This window comes from Pseudochaenichthys georgianus, chromosome 12 (genome assembly GCF_902827115.2).
Source record: "Pseudochaenichthys georgianus chromosome 12, fPseGeo1.2, whole genome shotgun sequence".
NCBI lineage: Eukaryota > Metazoa > Chordata > Actinopteri > Perciformes > Channichthyidae > Pseudochaenichthys > Pseudochaenichthys georgianus.
The window spans coordinates 20,240,915-20,267,229 of NC_047514.1; the positions used below are offsets into that span (position 1 = coordinate 20,240,915).

At 41.1% G+C, this 26,315-nt stretch overlaps 1 protein-coding gene across 2 annotated transcripts; it reads right to left on the reverse strand.

Moving 5' to 3' along the window:
• Positions 1-1,553: 1,553 nt before the first annotated feature.
• LOC117455976 (metal transporter CNNM4) lies at positions 1,554-25,420 on the reverse strand. 2 transcript variants are annotated; one of them, XM_034095651.2, is made up of 8 exons: positions 23,788-25,420; positions 20,378-20,521; positions 19,143-19,277; positions 15,255-15,424; positions 11,633-11,729; positions 9,034-9,123; positions 6,983-7,158; positions 1,554-6,192 (listed from the first exon to the last, which is right to left on the reverse strand). In XM_034095651.2, exons 1-8 carry the CDS (start codon positions 25,292-25,294, stop codon positions 5,677-5,679), a joined length of 2,835 nt encoding a protein of 944 aa, XP_033951542.1. In that variant the 5' UTR covers positions 25,295-25,420; the 3' UTR covers positions 1,554-5,676. The 2 variants fall into 2 exon arrangements, with proteins under 2 accessions (XP_033951542.1, XP_033951543.1); XM_034095652.2 differs by lacking the exon at positions 9,034-9,123.
• Positions 25,421-26,315: the final 895 nt, after the last annotated feature.

Sequence of the window (26,315 nt, forward strand, 5' to 3'; positions counted from 1 at the left end):
ACTTTCGAGGCGAGCCAAGGCTCGTCTCAAACAAGCCTAGTGTGAGCTCACAGCCAATTCAAGACAGCGAAGCAAGAAGGAGCTAACGCCCATCTTTGTTGGATTTCATGAAAACAAGTCATTCATCACCCTGGGACACAGTTCACATTCATTGAATCAATGCAAATGTAATCACATTAGATTTGAAGAAAAGATTGGTTTATCCCTTGCTCAAGTCTGTTTTTTATTTTCTCTCACTTGAAATGAAAAAATAGTATTATTTTACTATCCTGTAAAGTGAGTTGCACCTTTAACACAATACATTTTTTGATTTGTTTAAAGTCATAAAAAAACGTATTCCCTGTTGTGTAGGCTATGCATGTTTGCAGTCAGTATGAGAAGTGCAGGATTGTGAATGAGAGAAATATAATAACCAGCTTCCTTTTGATAACAAAATGTGATTATCCACCCAAATGTCCTGTAAATATTTCTCACATCAGATAACGTTAAGTGAAAAAATCCTGCAGACCAGAAAACTTAATGCCAGTAATCAATAGAAAACTTTGTATATGAATCAAACAAAGACAGATTTTCTGTAGAGAAATATATCTCAGGTTTATTAACCTCATGGTTTTCTTCAAATGCCTTACATTGCTTATAAAACAGTATGTACACATTGCTTTAAAGTTACACAACCAATGTTTGGAAGTGTACCTCCATCTTTGTTCAGCCATTGCAATAACAGAAAATTCCCCTCCAATACAAACATGTAGCCATTTCTGAATATTCAAACCTGCCAAACAAGTATCGACTTTATATACCATTGGGATATTAAAAAGGAAAATAAGTTTACCTCCATATTTAAATCCATAATTCCAACACCTGGATTTATTTAAAGTTTTGTTGCAACGCTTACCTATAAATATGTGTGTCCTTTATGTGCTTAAATTATCTCAATACTGCACTGCAACTCTGAAAAAGTTGATAAATACGGCCTAGTATCTGTCTGGTACAAAGTAGGCTCCACAGAAGAATGATAATAGATGCAAAAACATGTTTTGGGGCACTTCACTCTCCTCTCCTTTGTTTCTGCATCGCTCCACATGCATGAAACCCTAAACTATTTCAACAATCCATTTGTGAATGATACACAGTGTGGAAAACTCACTGGCCTGAGAACCCTGCTCCAGAAAATATTTAACCTTCGTACAGGTCTAATCATCACACCGCTAAAGGACAAAAAACAACACGACAGGAGTTGCTGATAAGCCCTGCTCCCCCGCTTCAATCCCATGATAGAAAAAAGGTCTGAGCAATAAAAAGCTTAGCAAATGAGACTGGTAGTGAAAGCCGCAGGAATTTCAATACTTTTGAGCGGCGGGAGACAAGTCAAGATAAGGGCCGAAAAATGAGAGGAGGGAAAGTCAGATGGAAGCGTGGGAGGAGAGACGAATAGACGGAGACAAAGGATGGCAGGGAAGGATGGGAAAGCATTTGTTGCAGATAAAAAAAACCTTTGGTTATCATGGCTAATAATGAAGAAGGCTACAGAAGATAGGAGTTGTACATTCATATTTGAGGTTAACTCTGTGCAATGTTTATTGCTATTTAATGCCTTCCTAGCAAAACAATGGGGAATAAAACTTGAAATAACATCATCTCTCATTATAAATAGAGCTATTTCAAAAATGTCTTCCAGCATCACACAAATGCCGCTCTCTTCATGTACAGAGTATTTACAGTCATATCACACAGACAGCAATCAGGGAACTGAACACAGTGTTTCTGGGTAAATCAACCCAACAAAAGCTGCTTCTCACAGCTGGAAGCCCGTTTAACAGAACCACACCCTCAGGTGCCTATAACAAAACAATAAATATAATGTTTACAATAAATACAACATGAATAAGTAGAACCATTGTTTGCACATTTCCCAGTACACAAACTGGCAGTCACACAGCCAACCAGTGGCTTTACTGGAAACCAGTATAAGACCAATTGCTACATGAGACCTATATGAACCAGCAGGCAGGTCTACATTTTCATCCAATAAGGCTAAGTCCACTATATATTTTAATTTAACTAGCAGGTTTTCCCTTCAGGTAAGTACTCTATAAGGTCCTGCTGAATCAAATCTAAGGTTTTCAGAGTGCCGATTTTCTTCAGGGCCGGAGCCACCTGATAGGGGGCCCCTGGGGTAAAAATGAGCTGCTGGGACCCCATTCCTTCCCCCACTCTCTGTGCATTGCTTGAACACAGGTTTGCTGTATGGTCATTTGGTAAAGCACAATTAAATGTATCAACATGCGAGCACATAACTGAAATAACGAGGTCTTAAGAGTCGATTTTTGACATCTTTAAGACCTCAAGGTGAGAAAATAAACTTGATTTAGGGCTTCAGAGTTGCATTTACCCATTCATTTAAAAAATAAATCAAAATACCACAGTGAATCTGGGAATATTTTTGGGCGACCCCAGCGTAACTTGTCAATCCAAATTTGGAAAATCTTCCCACAAAGGAAGAAATGCTTTGGATTATCACTTTTCAGACTCATGTGTAAAACTGACATGTTTAAAGTGTTTTTCAAATCAGTGCTTGCTTATACAATAGTTGTTCATTGTCTTGTATTTTCTAATAAATTACTATATCAACAAAATAATTTATCTCCAGTTACTTTAAATCTTTTCAGTGTCACTGCATACATAGGAAAAAAATAGGTAGATGACATGCTAGCAGCTTTAACATCTGAGCTCAGTCTGTGAGGAGTGAGCTGCTACAGTCGTCTTCATGTTAATCTCTTATTTCCACTGGAACACAACCCAACTTCCTCCAACTCCTTGTCTGCTGCAAACACAGGTTGAATAGGTTCAGTATCATTTACACACGCAGTACAATGTACCTCACTGTTCATTGTTTCAAGTGGCAAACAGACATGAGAGTTTATCACACCACATTTAGTCCTGACAGGGTTAACATCAGTAGTGTGAAGACATGCAGTGGAATGTTTGTTGTCCATTAAATCTCATTGAGTTATTGTGCTGTGAGTGTTTTCAATATTGTGTGTATTGGGTTAAGTGTTAATCCTTAACTCTGAGCTAACGGCAAGCTCAAAGGTTAACAAACACACGTGTGAAACACAAGTCACTTATTTTCTTGCTGAGAGTTAGATGAGCACATCAATTCCACTCTCATATCTGTCCATTAAATGTGAAGAGAAAGCTTGTGTGTAGTGGGGCAGAATGTTTATGCCATGCCAAGCTAACTGTGTCCGGAAAGTAGCTTCATATTTGATGTAAAGAGTGGTATTGTTTTTCTCATCCAACTGTTGGTAAGGAAGCTAAAAAGGGTTTTGCTTAAAATGTAAAACCATAAACGTAAAACAGTTTGCAAGTTGTGACTGAATCAGGGCCTGTACTGTACCGTTCTTTCTTTCTATTATTTTTTTGGGTACTAGCAATGTTGGGAAGAAGAAGGAATACATTAAACCAAGGAATTTAGTTTGCTTTGTTGGTTTTCTTGCAAAGAGTAAGACAAAAAGGTTGATTCCTCTCATATGAAGGAATCAATCCTCTCATCTAAAACCTCTCAGGCCTCTCCATTATATAGGACTAGCAGAAAACATAATTGCCGATTAATTCCTCAAAGATGAAAATACGTTCTTTTTTGGGGGGTATTCAGTATTGCTAAAATCCTGGCTTACAACCATAATCTTCCAGAATATCTTATCAGACTCAAAAGATTCAAAAAAACATGTAGACATATCCTCATTAAACTTGAACAGCACATACTTGCTTCTGAAAACAGATAGCATTACATTTCTCTTTGCTCTTATTTGGTCTTCATGTCACTCTGTCAGAGTTACCAAACATGTGCATGCCTACACATACAATAACAAATGAAACATTCCAGTGTAACTCCCATCCAAATGTCAGTGAACACACAGTGTTACAACCTCTAAAGATCCAGTTTGGTCAGCGCTTGGTGTCATGGTGATTTGAGAAGCAGCTGGTTTCACTCCGAGCTCCATCACAGTGAGGAATCCATTCACAAGAAACAGTGTCTGAAGAATGCAGCTTGTCCTTCAACTTCAACTGCTTTCAAGAACCAAAGAAAGTCACCAGATTTAGTGACTTTCAGGACCATACTGATGTTTTTGCAAGTTCTACAAGTATTTCCATGTCTAATGTATATTATATTACTATTTTATATTGCATGCATAACAACCTTTGTACTCTCTTGTTGACTCGGGGGTGTTCAGACTGCCATTGGTTTCAATAAATTAGCATTCATAAACTATAACAAAAGTAATAAAACATTACATTTGCCAATTCATATTTTGCTTTTTTAAACACTGTATTAATTGAACAGTGTATTATTCTAATGCAGAGTATTCACAGTTTGTATTAATGGGTGAAAACATGCAAAATCACTGGTATGGCTTCCACTCAGTACTCTGACTCGGGTCTGCTGGTGCTGAACTGACAGACAGAAGCAGCAGACAAACTAATGTATTGGTTCTCATCCATCTTAATAAAAGCCACCCCATGGAACAAAATCAAAACTAAAGTCATACTTATCGTAAATAAAACCATAAACTTAAACCAAAAGTTTTACTCTTTGGAAAAACCAAGTCAACCAACTAAACTTACCCCAGCCCTGATCTGGCAACACCAACCTATAATGTGACTGTTTTGTTGATGTCTTACCAGCGATGATGTTGAGGTTCAGTTCACATTAATTACAAAAAACCCTAAAAAGTTTTAGTTTCATGTGAAGAGGTTTTGAGATTTCTTCTCTTCAATACAAAGGACTTTAATGTTTGATCATTATTCTACAGGATAAAACCTTTTGTGAAAACACATCTGCTACATTTTGGTTTAAAACATTGAACAATGGTCTTTGGCTGATGTTAGGCGTCCATGTTTGTTTGGTTTCAGGCTCAAAATCGGACTTTACAAGTCATTAGTTCAACTTGACAGTTGACGTGAAGATACAAGTCAGACATGTTACTCTGACATGAAAGCAGGATAAGAGGTTAGTAAGTTCATTTTTTCTGATAGGCAGATAAGTATACGGGTCTATACAAGTAACATGGATATATTTTGTAGTTTATAAGCAAAAATGCATTTGAATTTATTTGAACAGCAACGTGGCTTTTCAGAATTGATGTCTACAGACCCCAGTGTGGTCATACAGATGATTCCCTCACTGTAATGCATCTCCTGTGAAAACGGTTCACAGTGGGGTCAGTAGATGATCCACAGACACTGGAACAATTGGTTTTGTAGAGGCACGTTGCCTCAGAGTTAATTTTTCACTAAAAAAAGTGGAGGCAGAAATCTCAAAACCTGGACAAAAAATAAAACTAAAAACATTTGCAAGCCTTTTTGTAATCCTGGTGAACTGACCCTTTAGAAAAAACACACACAAGACCCATTCTTCGTTTCCAATCGTAATCACTAGTGTTCCCTCTGCCTTCTTTGTGTCTATGCTGCATCTTTTTTTAGTGTCGGGAGGGGATCATGCAGGAAGGGATAAAAGAGGATCTGTGTTTATAAAATACACGTAAAGTGCTGATCCTCAGCATAGCCAAGAACTCTACAGAAAAGTTCAGGAGACAACGAGCAAACAGGAAACAGGAAACAGGAAGTAGTGCGAGAGTGTGTAGTGCGCAGGTAGTGTAGTTCCTACTTTAGTTAGATGGTGCTTTCAGTGTGTGTGTGACTGATGGTGTGGACGTGAGGGTTTGCCTGGGCACGTTCACAGTTCTGCTGCTCACTGAGCAGAGTGGTGGTCTCCCCCGGCCCGTTGTCCGGGCTACCAGGGGGGGGCGACGGCTGGGACTTGGAGGAGGGCAAAGTGGAGTGGGGGGTGATGGTGCACGGCGCTAAACTCATGGAGGACGGAGGGGGCAGGGAGAGCGGGATGTGGTTGCTCGGAGGGGGGGTGACTTGGGGCAGAGACTGGCTGGGTCTGCGGCGGGAGGAGGAGGGGGGGTGCTGGGGCAGAGCGGCTCGGGCGCCCGGCTGGATGTTAGACGGCGGGTGCTTTGCAGGAGGCGTGGCCAGCGGCAGCGGAGAGCGGCTCCCCGGGGGGGTGATGGGGGGCAGAGACATAGACGTGTCCAGGCGGGTGCGGCTGCCCTCTGGGGACTGAGGCATGCTGTCCAGCTTGGACGCCAGGAGGCCGTTCTGGTACTGCGCCCGAGTGACCTGAGGAATACAAGACACCAACGATAGGAGGATACAAAAATTAGGGGTGTTTCACAATGTGATATACATTCTTTGGACAATGATATTTGCTGTTTTCATGGATGATTCCATTCGAATACTGCAGCAGAGTCATGGATTTGAAAATAGTTTTTTATTTCATACCAATGAGCCACACATCAAAAAGGTAAATGATAAAGGATTGTGACCTGGTGCCGTGACCCAAACCCTAAATTGGGACCCCTGGACTAAATCAGCTCACTCTATAGAAAGTAGTTAAAACTAGTTTGATGTGGAGCAACAAAGCACACGTGTCGCATCCTGACATCAATGAGGAAATAAAATGCTGTGGCAGGACAGCTAATATAATCATTGTATTTGACCTGAAGCTGTGAGAATTAACAATAGCCATGTTTGATATTTATCTTCAATATAATATGTTTACGTACAGAAAAATAATCTGAGAGAAGGGGCATAGGAGGCAGGACTGAAAGGACGGGTTGTCAACGTTTACAACTTTTATGCAAGATGTTAGCATTTGAAGCTTGTTCTTCGAGCCCCTTTCATGTAATGGACAACACTTGGCTGGGTTTTTCAGTTTGGGAACTTACTACTTCCTGTACTCCAGCAAGCATCTCAAGACAACCAACCCTAGTTTAAAGTAGGATTTAGATTTCAGGGTGTCTTCTTGTTATTTGCAGTATTACATTAAGGAATTTGTACTTTTACACAAGTAAAGGATCTGTTACTCTTCCCCCCCTGTTTACAGTAGAGCTGCCTGACCGGTACCCACCTTAACAAACTGCAGGTGTGTGAGAGCACGTACACTAAAGTCTGGTGTGTACTGGAAGGGGGTCCCCGGGATCTGAGTGACGCTCCCCCCGACGGAGCCGTTATCTGGAGCGCGCTCCGTGCAACTCAGAGATGCCGAGCGGTTCAGGTTCCCGCTGTGTGACGGAGAACGGAACTCTGGGGATTAACACAGAAGAGAGTGAGCTAGAGGACGAGGAAGGAAATACAAAAAAAACGCAGACATGTACACTTAAACATCAACAAATGCGGAAAACATTGAGTACAATCACAAGATGAGCCAAGTAACATATCACACACACGTACAGTAATGTCAGCATCACACAGGTGCTTGATGGTTTAATGGAGGAGATGAGTTTGTTATGCAAAGAATGCGACAAACATGCAGACTGCGATTAGACAAAGTGCATCGTTTGAGCATTTTATGGCTAAAACAGGACTGTCCGAGTTCAGGTGAAGCTCTGTCATTGGCTTGTTTTAGTGATGTCATGGAGGGTGGCGTTATTCTCTTATTCATGAGAGTTAAAGGAGAGCGTTGGCGATGATCAGAGGACTTGATTTCAGCGTTGTATCGATCAAGTGGGAGGCACAGGAGTGTGAGCTTAAGGAATAGTTTAACATTTTGGTATAAACTCTTTAGAGATTTGAGATGAGAGGATCAATTCCAAAAATGCCAAACTATTTCTTAAACAGAGGTCTACAGTCTTGGGAGTTATTTCATATCTCAGTGGGTTAAAGGGAGGTAGTGAAAACAGAGGGCCTTGAGCCGCATCCAGCAAGTTCCTCCTAACTGATAAGACCGCTGTACTGATATTTTCTGTATACATTGCAGTATTTTAGGTCTGAAATAACAGGCAATAATTAATCAATCAACATAAAGTGAATAGAAACATATTTTAATACTGGATTAATTGTTATTTAACAAGCAGAAACTTGACTCATCCTAGTTTTAAATGTAAGAAATGCCATTATTTGTAATGTTAAGCTATATTAAAGGTGGGGTAGGTAATTCACTTCAGAAACACTTTTCGTTATATTCCATGGAATGCTCTTGCCCGATAGCAATGAATATCTTAAGTGCTTTGACAAAAAATCCATAAAAAGATGTCATCTGTGGAAGCCGTAGCGCTGTAAAAAGCACGACCAATCATTTTAGCCGGCCCGGCTAAAATAATTGGATGGCCTACCTGCCTGTCAGCCTTCCATCTGTGCACAAACTTATCTCATGCCCTGATTGGTCATGTGCGCGTTCGTGTGTGTTGGAGGAGGGGCTCTGTCAGGAAGTGGCAGATTTTCTCCGGTTGTGTATTTTCAAATTCTAGCGCACCAAAATTACCTACCCCACCTTTAAGTTAAATATCTATAGGTGTATGACTGTTGGTCGTAGGAAGCAACCAATTTGAAGACTCTGTGAACACTTATTTTCCATTGTTTATTAATTATTGGTACAGGACAAATAATTTAATTGTAACGTTTTTAGTCCAAAATATAATTTACAATTTCGCAGAACTTAAATCTTACGTATGTTTTTTTTTTTAACTGGCAGTACAAAATCAAAAAATTCCGAGTCAATGCTTTAAAAGAGCTAACTTGACAATAGAATAAGGGATTTCTTTGTAAATACAGTATAAAAGGCACTTTTGTAAAGAGGCAACATTCTTGCATATGCTTGTTTAGACAATATTTAACATTTGAGAACTTTTTCTTTTTCGTCTACTTTTGAAGTAAAGTTTTCACTCTTATAAACATTAGTATAGAACAGTTTCAAATAATAACCAATCAAAAAGCTCTTCCTGTCATCCAGGACTTTGTTTTAAAGCGCCCCCTGCTGTTAGTGTGGGGGAACTCAAAGGAGCAACAACAAAAGGAAAATGACTCTTCTACGCCGTCAGCTAGACTTGATTATTAGTATTATGATTGTACTTGCTGGATCAGGGCTCCGAAGAGGATTTAAAAAGAGGAAAAATGATGAAGAGAATAAAAGAGGACCCCCCCCCCTCCCTCCTCCCTCTGCTGGCCCATGCAATTGTTTACCTGGGAAACGAGAGAACAGAGAAAACCTCTTTACTGAAAGGCGTCGTGGAGGGGGAGACGCCACTGATGGGGAGAGAGGAGGGGTGACGGCTGAGAGAGGAGGAAGAGGAGGAGGACAGGAAGACAGGGGAGCTGGTTTATTGGTTTGGTGTATATCACATCTGCCGCTCTCGGTATTCTTTCACTTTGGGGATTTACTCTTTTTACTTACAAGACATTTTCTTGGTTTTCTTCAACCAAGGAGGATAAACTGAGTCAAAGAACTTTCCAGCACCTCTGCGCCTGCCTGGTCTGTATCAAAACTATCCTGAATTCAAATGTAATTATTGTCCTTGTCTTTAAAAATAGATCCTAATTTCTAATACTATGAAAACATATTTTAAAGACCTAATTTTGCGAGATATATTAATCAATTTAATTTAAATATAAAGAAAATAAACCACATGACATAAGGCAAAACCCGAGATTAAAAAAAGTCAGCGTTTCAGTGTTTCTAAAATCCAGCTTGAAAACGTGGCATCTTTCTCCTAATAATTTAATAAATAAAAAAGGGAAAAGTAACCAATAACAAGTGAATAATTCGTTAATATTGATTTAGATTTAAATGGAGAATTGATTCAGTAACATTTTTATGTTTATTTTCTTTGAATTCAAATCAAATTCCTTGTTTGTTGTGCACATACTCGGCCTATAATGCCAACACAACTAAGTTAACAACTGTGTAAGGAATATTTGACCTAAAATAGATCCTAAATCTCAGTTCTTTCCAGTAAAATGCAAACATGTGTAACATTTATATTTACACAACTATACACGGAACATTTTAGGATGAGAAATGGTCAAGTGTTTGACATGCTGCACACACACTGACTGGCATAATGTGCACATGAAGTACAGACGGCAGTTCACCCAGCAGACAGAAACAGACCAACAGGAAGGGAAACAGAAGAAGAAGAGGAGCAGTAACGTCGCTGAACCACTAGGAGTCACCAGTGACACACAGAGAGAGCCAGAGTCACCTCGGGGCAGGGAGGCAGTTTATGGGATGCCAGCCAGCTGCACTGTTGATAGGCTAACATCATCCACATCCACCTCTGAAGCCAACAACCTGCATCCAGTCTGCGTCATTCTGTCAGTTCAGCTATCCTCATCCTTACTTTGACTCAATGCTGACAAACTGTACGGGACTTTCACAGAGATTCCTGCTCTGAAGCAGAACGTCTAATACATGTTTTGAAACACTTAATAATAAAACAGTGCAAAGTTGTAAATGAACGCTGTATTGGCAGATGTTCATTTCTAAGTGTGAAAACGTTGAAGGGGATTCTTTATTTCTTCTTACACTTTAGAAACAAACAAAAATATCCTTTAAAATTAAAAGAGGTGTATCTTTGACTTGCTGGGTTATATTGAATTGTCTTTACAGTACATAAAGCCACACATTGCAGAAAGACAAGGGGAACACATCGTAATCTTCTCTGCTTTCTGCCTTTTTAGTTATCATACAGGTTCTTCAACTCCAATTTCAAAGACGTCTGCCCCTGCAAAGTAAAGCTCATGGTGGTTTCCTCAGCTTATTTCCTAGCCTATTTCTTAATGAACCCGATTACCATTTAGATCCAACTAAATTAAATCAACTCAAGGTAACCTACAACGTTGCAGTGAGCTGAGGAAGGCAACAGAATAAATGCAGACCTCTAAAAAAATACGAGTTCAGGTTCATGTTTAACGAATGGGCGTTTCCTGTTTGGTCCTTCACAAGCTCTCATTAATAAATTAAAAGGATACAAATATCTACTTTAGTCTCTGTGGTCGATTTCTCAGGCGTCACCTGCCGGCTCGGAAGAGGGAAGACGCACTCTCTGAATTTAAAGGGTTTCCCCATTTGGATTAAGCTTATTGACTTTTCCACTGCTCTCTTCAAACACACCGCATCATTAGCAAGTCTCTGACACAGCACTTTGTGAAGGAGCTTCAGCAAGTCGAGGAGAACAGAGGCTCAGATTACCAAGAACAATAACAGTTGTTATTTCAGTCTTTATGTGAACGGACAGCTGCCACCAAGACTTTGACTTGTAACAGAGTATTTATAGTGTGGTATTAATACTTTTCCCTGTAGTAAAGAATCTGAAAACTTCCTCCACCTCCTGTGTGTAGTTATAACAGGAAAATCAAGTCACTACAACATCCAAAATGTCGTATAATGTGGAAATGACCTTCACATGACACCTATCTGGGCGGATAGAGGACACCTACATCTAGAAGAGCTTCAGCAGGAGCTGTTTTACTCTGCAATATGGGCCTCGAACAATATGCCTCGCTGACACTGGGGGCTAGGATAATATTGATGTATATATGACGTTTTTGTATTCCTTCGTCTTCTGTACTCCATGTTGCTTTCTGTACTGTATGTCTATTTGAGATGTGTTGTATCCATGTGTCTATGCGTACCAGCTGTGAAAACAAACTTCTCTCAATAAAACTACATCTAAAAATGTATCCTTTGTCATGTTGCAGCAAAAGCATGCTGTACAGTGCCTATTCAATCATCTTGTGTGCGTGCACAGGTGTGTACATTGTGTCTAATGTGCTGTCTCACCAAGTGACGCTGAGCTCAGAGCCATGACTCCGTAGTAAGAGAACGGGCCGGTTTCAAACTTCATGTTTTCGTGTCCGGCTTCCACCTCCACTCGCCCCTGAAACACATGTCACATTTTGATTAATAAGCACAGTATATGACAGTGTGTATTATTCTCGTGTGTGTGTGTCAGGATGCTCTGTGCAAAATCCTGTGGCAGGTAACAGAAACACGTTAAGGTCCTATAAATATTACATCCTGCCAGGTGCTGCTGTGGACCAGTGTCTCTTTACCACACACACACACACACACACACACACACACACACACACACACACACACACACACACACACACACACACACACACACACACACACACACACACACACACACACACACACACACACACACACACACACACACACACACACACACACACACACACACACACACACACACACACACACACACACACACACACACACACACACACACACACACACACACACACACACACACACACACACACACACACACACACACAGAAACAGAAACAGAAACAGGAGCAGCTGTGCTCAGGTTGCATGCCGTGTGTCTGCAGTCACTTCATCCACACCTCAGGTGTCGACAACAAAGCCTCCACGTACAAACACACACTTTCAAACACAACAGCAACACAAAGAGCATGCAAGTTAAAATGAATGATAACAATGAGCAAAAATACATTTTATATTTACATAAATATTTTAAATGTATCTTCTTGTAAAACTGAGCAACTGTTGACACATCTAAATTCCCTCTTGGGTATAAATAAAGTATTTCTGATTCTAATTCTGTATAGACAAGATGAGAGCCTTTAAGTACAGATAAAGTCCAAAATATGACTCTGGGAGTCGGACATTGAAACTATGAATCAAGCTTGGGTTGGGGGTCACATGTAACAAATAAACAATTCTATAATAAATGCAAGAACCAACAATCTGAATAACTAAATGTATCAAATAAAAGTGACTTGCCTCTAAAATAGATGAGGAATAGTTTAATTTTAAAGTTGCATAACATTGAAATACACAAGTAAAGTACAATACCTTGAAATTGTACTTAAAGAGGCCCTATTATGCTTTTTGGGGATTTCCTTTTCCTGTAGCTTTGTTTACTTCCGTAACATAGTGACATCCCTATGTAACACTCACTTCTATTGGCTAGCGCTGCAACACATTGAACATGATAGGCTAAGGGGTGGGACATATCTAAGCGGTTGACCAATCACAACAGAGCCGGCCAGCTAACCAATCAGAGCAGACTGGGCTCTGGTTTCAGACAGAGGGTGAAAAGAGAAAAAAGGGGGGGAAATGTGATTTTGATCATTAAATCATGTAAACATGTCACAGTAGAGGCAATTCATATAAACATGAACCTGAAGTGGGCATTATAGGGCCCCTTTAAGTATGCTACTTATTTTCCCTCCACCACAGGAGAAAGCTTTGAAACCGTGAAAGGATTTACTTCTTAGTTTCTGCCCCCCCACCTCTTCATCTGTAACTCCTCTCTGCTGTTTGTCTCTCTCTCTCTCTCCATATGCTCTGCTGTGTCTCTTCTCATCTGTCCGTCAAACGTAAGAGGATCAATTAGTGAGGACGTGCAGAGACCAGCCCCTCTCACACACAGGAGCTATTCATATGGTATTTAAATTAAAAGCATGTAGATTTTTCATGAATCATTTAAGGGTTTATTTTTGCCTTTTTGTGACTAAAACAACATATTGTGGGTGTTTGGATTCTGAGTTGGATTTTAAAATGTAAAAAGGATTTAACTGGCCATTTTCCACAATTTCCTGATATTGTTTACACCAAATAATTCATCAATTAATTTAGAGAATAACTGGTAGATTACTTTATAATAAAACTAATAACAAGTTCTGAATATCAATAAAAACGATCAAATTATTATTATTTTTTTTAATATTTCTACTTTGAAACGTGTTGTTTGTTTTGACCTCATCTGAAAATGGATGTTCTACTTTGAAGAAGTTAACATAAATGTATGGACAGTTTTGTACCAAAATGTTGAGTCTCTAAACTAGTTGCTGAATGGACTTTTTGCCCATGAATTTACGTACATTTTACAGTGAATTTAGTCATCTAACAAATAAAAATACTAAATATTTGCTGCTTTTATATGTTTTCCATCACTACAAACAGGACTGAATAAAAACTGCAAAAAATAAGTGTTGTTTTTCAACTGCTCCACACTTAATCGGCTTTATCCATTATTATAAAAACCTGCCATTGTAAGATTCATAAAGCATCATCAGTATTTGAATTTTCTGACGGTAAAAGCATCAAGGTTGTTTTTTTTAGTGTAAACAACAAAAATCCACTTAATTAAAGGGGACCTATCGTGCAAAATGCACCTTTGTACGTCTTTTATACATGAATATGTGTCCCCGGTGTTTCAGGGAACTCACCAAGTGTCAGAAAACACAACCCTCTCTCTTTTCCTCCATACCCAAATCTCTAAAAACGAGGCTGCAGCGGATCTGATCCAGACTGATACAGATTTGAAAATAGTCTGACGTCAGTGACGAGGAGCTCCGCCTATATGGCCAACTCTCCACCAATCAGGGGAATGAGAGGTTGCCTTGGCATGGTAACAGCATGGTAACGGCATGGTAACATGACGCTCGTAACTCGGCCCCCTCCTTTGCAGGGGGGCTTGGTCAGCTGCAGCGCATGCAGAGACAGGTTGGAGGAGAGCAAAATAGAGCGAAATGAGGCATGGCTAAAATGCATGATCTGTTTGGTATTTTGAAAAGAAAAACCTATAAATATACCTTATATACGTATGGCCCTACAATATATTGTTCAAATATAGCATGATAGGTCTCCTTTAACTTAAGTCAGGCCTGTCTTAAGGAGTTGATGAGTTTAGCGACTGCATCGGTGCCAATACCTGCTGCAGACTGACGCAGTGACCTGGAATTACCCTCTCACTCGTCTCAAAGCTGTTGTATAACCTCACTTTAACCCAGTGTTTAAGAAATCACATGTTGAATAACCATAACATCCACATATACCAGCACTCCTTGAACTGATAGATATTTACTTTCTCATGTATTTCTTAGTATTGTTTAACACTTTTAATTATACAACTTTAGTTACTTTCAGATTATTAGAACTTAATATTTTATTATTGATGAAATAACCCAGCAGTAATTGCAATGAGCTGTATATTGAGTACTTGCAATGTTGTACTAAATATATTTAATGCAAACATGATCTAGTATGAGTATTTCTACACTATTGTATTGATACTTTCATTTAGCCAAAGATCTGAGCACTTCTTCAACCGGTTTGCTCATTATCTCACAGACATTGCTACTTTATTTAAATATGAATGTAGTTTGAATCCTCTGATTGCAGGTGTGGCAGTGTACCTGCAGAATGAGGATGAAGAAGTGGCAGGCAGTGTACCTGCAGAATGAGGATGAAGAAGTGGCAGTGTACCTGCAGAATGAGGATGAAGAAGTGGCAGTGTACCTGCAGAATGAGGATGAAGAAGTGGCAGTGTACCTGCAGAATGAGGATGAAGAAGTGGCAGGCAGTGTACCTGCAGAATGAGGATGAAGAAGTGGCAGTGTACCTGCAGAATGAGGATGAAGAAGTCCACAGGTTTCCCTCTCTGGTAAAGGAAGTGCTGCGTTGAGCGTTTGTCGTTTTCGTTGAACTTGAGTTCCAGGATGACGTCGGGGTGGCTGAGAATCCTCAGTAACACTTTGTCTTTGATCTGGAACGGGCTGAACAGGCTGACCTCTGGAGGGAATCAGAACAAAGCAAAGATATCAACGCTTTGTATGAGTTCTGTGTTACAGAAAGCAGAATGTTTTTACTTCTATAAGCACAAAGACTGACTGAATGAAGGGGAAAAATCAGCCCACAGAATGACAGTTTTTTCATTCTGTGGGCTGACACTCAAAATCTATTATTACTATCCAAATTTCAACATTGGTTGAAAATATCCTTATAACATTTAAAACAATAACCATAAAACAAAAAAAATTAAAAACAGCTTTTCCCTTTTTTTCAACAGGTCTTATCTGTTTTAACATTTCTATTATGACATCCTTCATGGAGGATTACAGAATGTAGGAAAAGACCTGTTACATTTAGGAGCAGAGGCAGACCATGGGGTGAATATACAAATTATTTCCCACCTTGGTGTATCATACACAGTGTTGGGACTAACGCGTTACAAAGTAACGCCGTTATTTTTGGCAGTAACTAGTACTCTAACGCATTACTTTTTAAATTCAGTAACTCCAGGGTTTCCCACACAGACTATACTTGGGCGGGCCGCCCAGGTATATTAACGGCCGCCCAAGTATATTTCGCGACCCATTTAGTTTTTGGTTTTTTTTTATATATTTTTTTTTAATAATTTTCTTTTTTATTCGTCCGTGACCACGACGCCATCTGCGATCGATTAACTTGTGGACAATGATCCCTCGCTCCCTTGCACTGATCTCGCCTCCTTCTGGCCTGTTAAGTGGCCTGCCTCACACAGGGTGACTGGCTGTCCACATGATGTGGCCTGCCGACATGGCCACTGTCATACAGATCATAAATCAAAGCCCTTGGTCTCTGTGTGTCATTCAAGCTCGGGATAAGCTCAGCTCAGGTGAGGTAAAGGACTCTCTGAGTGTTTAGATCAGGGGTGGGGAACCTCCGGCCTGTATACGGCCCGCGAGACAATTTGGTACGGCCCTCGAGGTAATTTATAAACACACGCAAAAAATAAAAAAATGAAAAAATGAAAGAAATGTAGACCGCAAAAAAATTAAACAAACGAGTGCCTGTTTTTCCTGGCCAAGGTCAGGGTCCTTGAACACAACACGAGCCTAACGTGTCATCACGTGGTATATGTCTCGACTGACAGGGGTGCAGTTCTGACGGAGAGCACCAGAACGCCACTCCAGCACTTCAGAAATTGCAGTACCGATAAGTCCATACACATGCCGCAGTTTCTGCGTGTCTGTGTCTTTAGTTGAAAGCCCAGTGGCGATCTGCTCATCTGTCACACTGATAAGACTGTCAATAACTGTGTTGTTATCATTAGCATCTGGTTAGCTAGCTATGCTAACGAATATAAGAAGCTTTTTCTACAACCAGTGAGGTAAAGGCACATCTTTATATGATCATTATAGTTATAAAAAAAATAAGAGAATAAAGTAAACAGGTATAAAATACTATATGACAGTTATTAATAAAGAAGAATACAGTTTGAAAGGGGAGTGATTTGTCAAATATCCATAAATTAAAAGAAAATCTGCTTACAGTTGTGTTTGGGTGTTGAGATATGTGTCCATAGATCTCCTAATGTTGCTCTCAAAGTGCACCAGATTGATGCTTTTAACTTCAACATTTAAAAAAAAAATCTTCCCAGGGGAGCACGCCACACCCTGCACATGCATGCATACGCGAGTCATGGTGAGATATCTGGATTAAGAGGTTGCTTTTTCTTTGCACAGAATGAAATGAATGGGCTGTGATTTTAGTTTTTTTAAGCAGAGGTCAATAACTTGTACGGCCCTCTGAGGATATTGTAAAAATTGAAATGGCCCTTGAGAGGAAAAAGGTTCCCCACCCCTGGTTTAGATAGTTAACTTAGTCTAAGTTCTCAGTGGGTCTCAAACGGTGTGGTCACCATTTATGTAAACACATATTTCCATTTGAGAGGGTAGTGATTGGTCTAATGGATAGCGAGGTGGGCTGAAGATCGGAAGGCTGTGAGTTAAAATCCCGCGAGGAACACCACCACCAGTGTGCCTTTGAGTAAGGCACTTAGCCCTTAGTTACTCCAGGGAGAATGTCCCTGTAATCGGTCATTATAAGTCGCTTTGGATAAAAGCGTCAGCTAAATGAAATGTAATGTGATTAGTAAAATATGCATGAATAAATAAATAAAAAGTTAACTGGGTGAAAAAAGGTAAGATACACTTTTAAAACTTGTTGAGAGAAAACTAGTCTTTGCTGCTGCCTCAAAGAGGAGCAGGGGGAGAGGAGGGAGACAGGAGAGGCTGATTCAAGAGCACATACACACTCACAACTATAAATGAACCAAAAATAAATTAATAAACAAGTTTCAGTGTTTTTTTCATATTGGAAATGGTATGGTATTGGTTATGGCCATGATTGTATGATTATTGAAATGTATACAGTTCTGTTTAATATAGGTGTTTCCATAGATCTAGTCTCTTTATTATCCCCTCAAAATGCACCAGATTGATGCATTTAACTCCAAAATAAAAAATAAAATCTTACCGGGGGGGCATGCCCCTGGACCCCCATAGAGGATTTGAGGTCGACCCCCACTAAAAATCACATGGATAGGTTCCTAAATAAAATTAAAAAAATTAAAAAGTAACCCATTTCCATGTGTGGGTAGTAGATTTAAACTATAGGGCTATCATTATGGGCCCTACCTGTTCGCTCTGCCATCGCGTGAAGGGTCTGCTAACAAGCGACCAACAGAAAGGTTAATGTTGTTGCACGTCACCTCACCCCCCCCCCCCCCCCGCCCCCGCTACCACCCCCCCCCCCCAAGTATATTTCAGATATGTGGGAAACAGATCTGTGGGAAACACTGGCAGTTAATGGACCAGCACCAGAGGTGTTCCCATACACACAGGCGTTGGAGCTGTTCTTCATGAAATCCCAGAAGGATGAAGTGCTCTGACAAACAGTGCCATCTTTGCGCAAAATGATTATACAGGAATGAAAAGTCAATAAATAAACATGTTGTTAAAACTTCTTTTTTTTTTCCGGGCATGATACCATGTCCGGGCGGCACACGGCATATGGGACAGAAAACTTTTTCCAACTACCTGGAGAAAGAATATACAAAAATGTAAAGCCAGCTAATATCGATGCTATCCAGATTGCATATAATGCATGTCAAGTTGATCAACAGATTGTATTATTCTCCAATGCAATAACAGTACTGAAATGAAGGCTATAAGGGCAATAATGGGAGCCCTTTTTTTAACTAAAAAGTTACTTTTCACAATAACGCATTACTTTTTGGTGTAAGTAATCAGTAAAGTAACTGAGTTACTTTTGAAATGAAGTAACTAGTAATGGTAACTAGTTACTGGTTTTCAGTAACTAGCACAACACTGATCATAGATATCTTTCATTTGTGTTTTATTTTAGGTGTACTTTTTCAATTACAGTCCAAAAAAGTATGTAACCATTTAAAGCACTGCTTTGTATAAATGAAGAGAATTATTATTATAAAAAGGTGTCAGCTGGTTCTCTCCTTTATGTATTTTCTGAACTTTTTTAGTAACTGTTCAGGAACTAAATATTGTGCTTATATATTATTAACACAGTGTATGCTGTTCAGACAGACTTGACATCAAGGTCACTGGGTCTCCGAGTCCCTCAGAGAGCAGGTGTTAATCTCTGTGAAGAATCAGTCAGCTGAACGACAGTAAAACAAATCAGCGGCTCAGAGATTAGCGGCGCTCACCTGTAGCCAGGAAACGATGAGCCGCCAGCATGAGCTGAGGAGAGATCTTCACTTTGCTGTCGCCCTCCTGCTTGAAGGCCGAGAAGTCGGGCTTGTTTTTATTGGGGTCCACCTTTTTCCTGTTTCTGTTGTCAGCTGCAGAACAGAGTGCAGGTTAGCATCAAACCAGAAGGGGAACAATCTTAAAAGTAATATTAGACCGTATAAATACAGAATGTAGACTATGAAGTCAAGAATATGAGCGCTAGCAAGAGTCTGTATGAATACGCTTGAATATATACAATTTCCTTAGTCAGGTAATTACAATAAAGTGGACAACAAAGATATAAAATATCAATTTCACATCTGAAGGTAACATAACAAGTCTCAACTGGTGTTTTTGCAACGTTGTGATATGAATACCACTGAAATAAATAACCAGTCAATAACTAGTCCTTCACTACTTTCTTTTTCCCGATGTGATTTTTTTAATAAGGCAAACCAAGAGATATATCATGTTTATTGCGTAAGCTTAAGAGATGCATGGTAGGTGCCGTGCATTCTATAACGCTTGACTTGTCCCATGTCAGCACAGCCCTCCACTTTAAAATATAATACACTGTAGTTTGCCATAATACACTCATGTTTTAGTTTTTAGCTGTTAAGGTTATTTGTATAGTTAAATTGAAATCTGGTGTAAATACTTGTCTTTGGCATCCTTATTTAATGCTACATTTTATCTTAAAAATACTAATTTTGTCTTATCCTTATATACATTTTTTTTTTTTTTACCTACTTTGCAACTTATTTTTTAGATTGTTTATGTTCGCACCACCAGATACCAAAGCAAAGTCCTTGTATGTGTAAACGTACCTGGCAGTAAACTTGATTCTGATTCTTTGACTGATCCACGGCAGCCATCTCCACTGTTTCTAGTCTTTATGCTAAGCTTAAGCTAAGCATTTAGTTACCTTTGAACTGAACCAGGCTAGTGGTATCATCGATTAGTATGCTAAGCTAAGCTAAAGGCAACTTATGAAGAATTGTCTTCGTACCTTAAAGACATTTATAAATGAAACATGAATGAATATCTCATGAAAGTTGTTTTTTTAAATCACCTGTAAGAGCCACTTAAGAACGAATGACTTCCTTCGAGTGTTTCTTTTGCATGATGTCGACAACATATCAGTGTCTTTCAATGGTGTGTGTGTGTGTGAAGTGTGTATCTGTGTCACAGGCAGCATACGCTGACTCACTGTAAAGGTCAGACTCATCCAGGATCTCGGACTTGATGATCTCTTCGATGACGTCCTCCAGCGTGACCAATCCCAGCACCTCGTAGAACGGATCTCCCTCTCCCTCGTTGTTCACTTTCTGGACAATGGCCAAGTGGGATTTACCTGGAGATAGAGATCACATCAAGGTTACAACCAGGATGTACGAGTGCACCTCGAAAGTGAATAGAAAACATTTTGCATTCCCACAAACTGGCCTGTTAAGCCATGGACTGGCAGGAAAGTAGGGCAGCATCAAACAGGAAGTTGAGATTCTCACTGCTGCAGCTGTCTCCTAAACTTCAGCTAGAGGCCTTCAAACACATTCAGCTACATACAAATATCCTTTCTTGTTTTTCTATTTTAGATCTGCTGTTCGACCTGTCAGTGGATTTATCCTGCCGACTGCCGCTGGGAGGACAGATTGATGCCTTAATATAGCCCAGACTGGACTAAGAGCTTTGCAGAGAAAAAGAGCTAGAAGAACTGCCAAAACAAAGATAAAGAGGAAGGGAAGATGGAAAAAAAACCTTATAGACCGTTTTGCCTGCTCATGTTGGCACACTGCATGCAGGTCTGCAGTGTGGAAACAAACAAACTGACATCACTGGGTGGCTGCCAATGACAGCTGAGTAAAGGGACTTTATCTGGAGAGAGGCTGCCAGGTCAGAAAGCTGCCACAGTCGCTCTCATCAAGACAGAGCAGCATCTATTCCCCTCACTGCTGCGCCTGCATACATGTGAAATGTGAAAGACACCAAAAATGTATCTGTCAAAGGTTTTCAGGCTTAAAGAGTTAGTTAATTGATGACTGAAAATTGTATTTATCACATATATAAAAAGGCAGTGAGATATTTCGTGAGCTTATTTTTGTCTCTTTTTTTCAATAGGAAAGACGTTAGTAGATAGAAGGGGCCTCAGCTTGGATTCAAACGGGCGCCACTGCAGTAAGGACTCATACTTTACCACATGGGGAGGGCTGCTACACCCAGCTAAGACATCACATTAGTAATCAATATTCATGGAAGAAATATCTAGAACCACATTGACTACACACACACACAAATAATAAAAGCAGTAAGAACACTAGCCTATTTGATGCAGAACTATGCTTTGAATGGCATTGTTTAATAGTAACTAAGACATAAAGATAGTGTCACTGACATATAGTTAACTCTAATAACTTCCTGAGACACAACAACAACCAAGGTTCGTTCAAAATACTAACATATTACATCCAATTAAGTATTTAGCTGTTCCTCCAACTGCATAGCATGAGGACTTTCTGTACACAATGCCTGGTGTAAACTACTGGCTAATTAGCAAGAGCATGAGACATACTGAACGCCCTCAAATGCATCACAGCTCTTACTATACGTCTAATTGTTGTCTCTCACATTCTTTCTAAATGCTGCTGCATAGGAGATGTTCTCTTTGTCCGACTGAGTTTGCATCTTCGCCTGTGTTTTCATGATGTGCTTCTGATGTGCTGAGCGCTCAGGGACACCGTACGACTCAGCACAAAGCAATAGCCTCTGACATCTTCATCATCATGAGCACACTGACCTGATGCAAACTGTGTGTCCCCCTCCCCCCACAGGAAGGTCAGAGGCCACTGCAGCAGGCTCACATAGTGACTTCAGCAGGACTAATATTAGCTGGCATGTGTCCTTCAACCTTGAAGTTAAAGTACTTGTTTTGTGACGGATATCTTTTCTGTTTTCAGCCAATTATCCAGCTTGTAATACTACAAGTGAGGATTTCATGTTTCCTTATAAGCAATGAAAATGTTTTGAAGGACACTGTTCCCTCTTCTCTTTTATTCATGGTACAGTTAATTGGAATATCAACCAGAAAATACTGTAATTGGCAAAAAATCCTATTGTAAAAAAAGGATAGATGTTACAGATCACATGACTTTCAAAAGAGAGTTTCTTTAAGAGCTATTTTGATGATTTATATCCCACCATCTTTCATCAAATGTCTTTTCTAAGAATTTAAAACAAGAGGGAAACAATCATATTACTTTGGGTATACTATCTTTGCAGTCATAATTAACAAAACATATTTGAGATGTGGAAACGGAAGCTGTCAACACCTGAGGCAAGATGTATAAATGATGCTAAAGTGCTAAAAAATAGCCACTAAGTATTCATGCTGGTTTCGCATTCTGACAGCTGATCATGCAGTTCCTCTTTTCAAAAGAAAGGCTGGAAAGATGGCAGAAGTACTGTAACGCAAATGAGTGCACTACGGGTGTGTCTACGTTCTGTCTAAAAACGAGGCGTGTGCATGTACGCAGATCAACAATGACTTCTTACACAGAATACAAGCAAATGCACAGCTTTATAAATGATGACTGATTCCAAAACCAATAATCAAGTGTGTATTTGCTGTGTTGGCTGCTTAACGAAAGTGAAGGAAAGCATTTGATATCTTAAAATATAAACATTACTATCATCATCACACAAGCGTCAGTTCTCTGCTGGTGCTTCATCGGCACGATATCAGCTTTCAAGGTTTAAATATCAGCGCTGATATTTCCAGCACTAATCCATTGCGCCTGAACGTGCACACTTTTGATCCCATCATACACATTAGCACAGAGGCTGCACTCCCCGATTAGTTCCTGCTCTCTGGTGGCAGATGATCATTAGTGATATCCGCTGCTGCAGTCTTTACAGGAGATAAAAACCCGCTGCCAGATTAAATAAAACACTGATGCCAATTTGAGAAAAAACACATGGTATAACATACAGAGTTTGTAAAAAGTAAAAAGTTTTCCATTTTTAAGAACAATGGACACAGGTTTTAGCTTCTCGAATATGAATATCTTCTGGTTTTCTTCTTGCTTTTTATATATTAATAAATCGACATGTTTAGGATTTGAATAGCTTCTCTCAATTGACTTCCTTTTTCTTTTTGGATTATAATTATTGATACTAAAAGAACAGAGAGGCTTGACTTGACTGATACTGAACTCTAGTAAAAATACACAAGGGCACAATACACTTTGATGTAGTGAAGAAAATCATGATATACACTGACGTGGATGAAGGTGAGGATGAAGAAGAGGAATGTGCGTATCATCAGGACCACAGCTGGATGACAGGGTCTGATATGTGGATCTGTGTTGCACTTTGCATAACATTTGTTTTGTTGCATGCCAGTGCTTAAAAGTAGGCTGTGATGTTCCAGCTGTCAATAGTGCTGATCAATACAGACGGAGCATTTTGAGGAAGGGGGGGGGGGGGGGGACTCAAAGGGTTTATGCGGATGCAGTAATGGCCGGAAACAAACCCGACAGCAGGTGATTCATCTGCAGGTTCCTCAGAGGAATCACCTGCTCCAGTGTTAAAAGAAGACACACACACACATACATGTTTACACACCTTTCTTGAACTCCTCCAGCATGGCGTCCAGCTTCGTGTCATGAAACACAAAGTGCACAGGGTGGTTGTAGAACTTGGTGATGGTCTTCAGGGTGGTGCAGTCATCGGGGTCCACGAACGCCAGGTCCTTCACGTAGAGGATGTCCATGATGTTGCTCTTCTCGTCGTCGTACACAGGGATACGAGTGTACCCGCTCTCCATGATCTCAGACATGGTGTTGAAATCCAGCACAGCATCCGCCTGGATCATGAAGCAGTCTCCTATGGGCGTCATGACATCCTCTACACTTTTGTTCCTGAGCTCCAGAGCGCCCTGGATCATGTTGAGCTCCTCCTTCACCAGGTCGTTGTAGGGCTCCGTCACCCTCAGCATCCCCACCAGCTTCTCCCGGTTGTACACGGTGCCGATCTCCTGACCCAGCAGGACGTCCAGCAGCTTGCTGACGGGGAAGGACACAGGGAAGGTGAGCAGCATGAAGAACTTGGTCACCATGATGGTGTTGGCTCCTACAGCCAGCCCGTGGCGAGAACACAGCGCCTGGGGGACGATCTCACCAAAGATGACAATCCCAACCGTGGAGGCCACCACAGCGCCCAAACCTGATCCGATCAGGTCACCGAGAAGGATGGTGAGGGTGGTGTTCACCAAGACGTTGCCCAGGAGCAGAGAGCAAAGAAGATAGTTCCCTTTGCTACGGATTGGCTCTATTTTTCTTGCGTATTTCTTCTCCTTCTCGGTGCCACAGCTCTGGACGATGCGCAGCTCCATGGGGTCCAGAGCCATCAGCCCCAGGTTCAAGCCGCTGAACATCCCAGAGAGCACCAGCAGGAAGGAGATGAGGATGCACTGCAGCCATAAGGGCAGCAGGGACCTCTTCTCCTCCACCACAAGCAGCTTGCCATCAGTGTCCCCCAGCAGCACCCACCTGCTAGCCTCCACGCGGCTCCGGATGCACACGCCGTACTCCTTCTGCGGCTCGGTCTTGCGGAGCGGCTTAATGTTAACGGTAAGCAGCCCCGACGAGCCTCGACTACTGACGTTCAAGTAGGTCCCGACGCTTATGTCCTTCGTGAAATCTACACAAGTCCTGTCCGGCGACTCCATCATGCCGCTGCCTCCTCCTCTCGCCGCCGCCTTTACCGCTTCATCCTCCTCCTCCTCACCTTCATCCGCGCCACCGCTTGCGACATCCGTGAGGTCCGTGAAGCGGATTTGCGTCCAGGCGCCCGAGTGGAGTTGCACCCCGTAAAACCGGAGCTGCACAGAGCTCTCCTCAGTCACCTGGATGACACCGTCGTCATTGGTGCTGGACGGCTTGTCGCTCCTCTCCAGCCGCATGCCGAGCACTTGGCTGCCGCAGACACCGGACGCTGCAGCCGCCGTCTCCGTGCGGCCACCGACTGCGCTCCACAGGAATATAATGAGAGTGAGAATATAACCCTGCTGCCCGCTCCATTCTGTCGCCATGTTTGTTTCACTGCTCGGCGACCCAGGGCCTGACGTCATTTACTCATGTCCGAGCGGCTCCGCCCCCCGCCGCCCATCACACACACCCCCGTTATCACCGCCTACCGGGCAGCGACAGGTATAGAGCTAATAAACAAACTCCCCCTTCCTCCCCTCACTAGTCATCACACACACACACACACACACACACACACACACACACACACACACACACACACACACACACACACACACACACACACACACACACACACACACACACACACACACACACACACACACACACACACACACACACACACACACACACACACACACACACACACACACACACACACACACACACACACACACACACACACACACACACACACACACACACACACACACACACACAACTCCTTTATTTTGATACTCTGTCATGAGTGAGTGATGCATTCACCCTACGTCCCCCTCTTTATTTTAACAATCTATGGTCATCCTCAACTCACCACCACCCCCCACCTCTGCACGGCCTTGTTTTTGTCTCGGGGCAATGCGGCACACAGCGGATGGATGATGCTGCTGCTGCTGCTGCTGCTGCTGCTGCTGCCGCCGCCAGCGGTTTCACGTCCTCCAATTGTATCCGGAGCCAGCTGATGTTATGTAAGGCACATGGCATCTGTGCACCCCCTCCCCTCATTCTCATCCTCATCCTGCACCATCCTGCATCCCTCTGGCACAGAGCCCAGTCTGCTGGGTGCGGTGATGAACTCTCTGCAGCTGGGATTTTGTCTGTCTGTATATAATAATAGTAAAAATAAAATTTATAATAATAATCTAGTGTGTTGTAATAGCTGATAGATATTGTAATCTACATTTTATTTTTATAAATATAAGGCACAAATTATTATTTGTATTCCTTGTTATTATTATTATTATTATTATTATTATTATTTGTATGTGGGGTTTTTCTCCCCCTTACTAATAACTCCTTAGCACTTTATTTGAGTTCCTCCTATAGGCAAGACATTAACTATTTGGCCAAATAATCCCTGAATTGAACTAATTGTTCTTATTA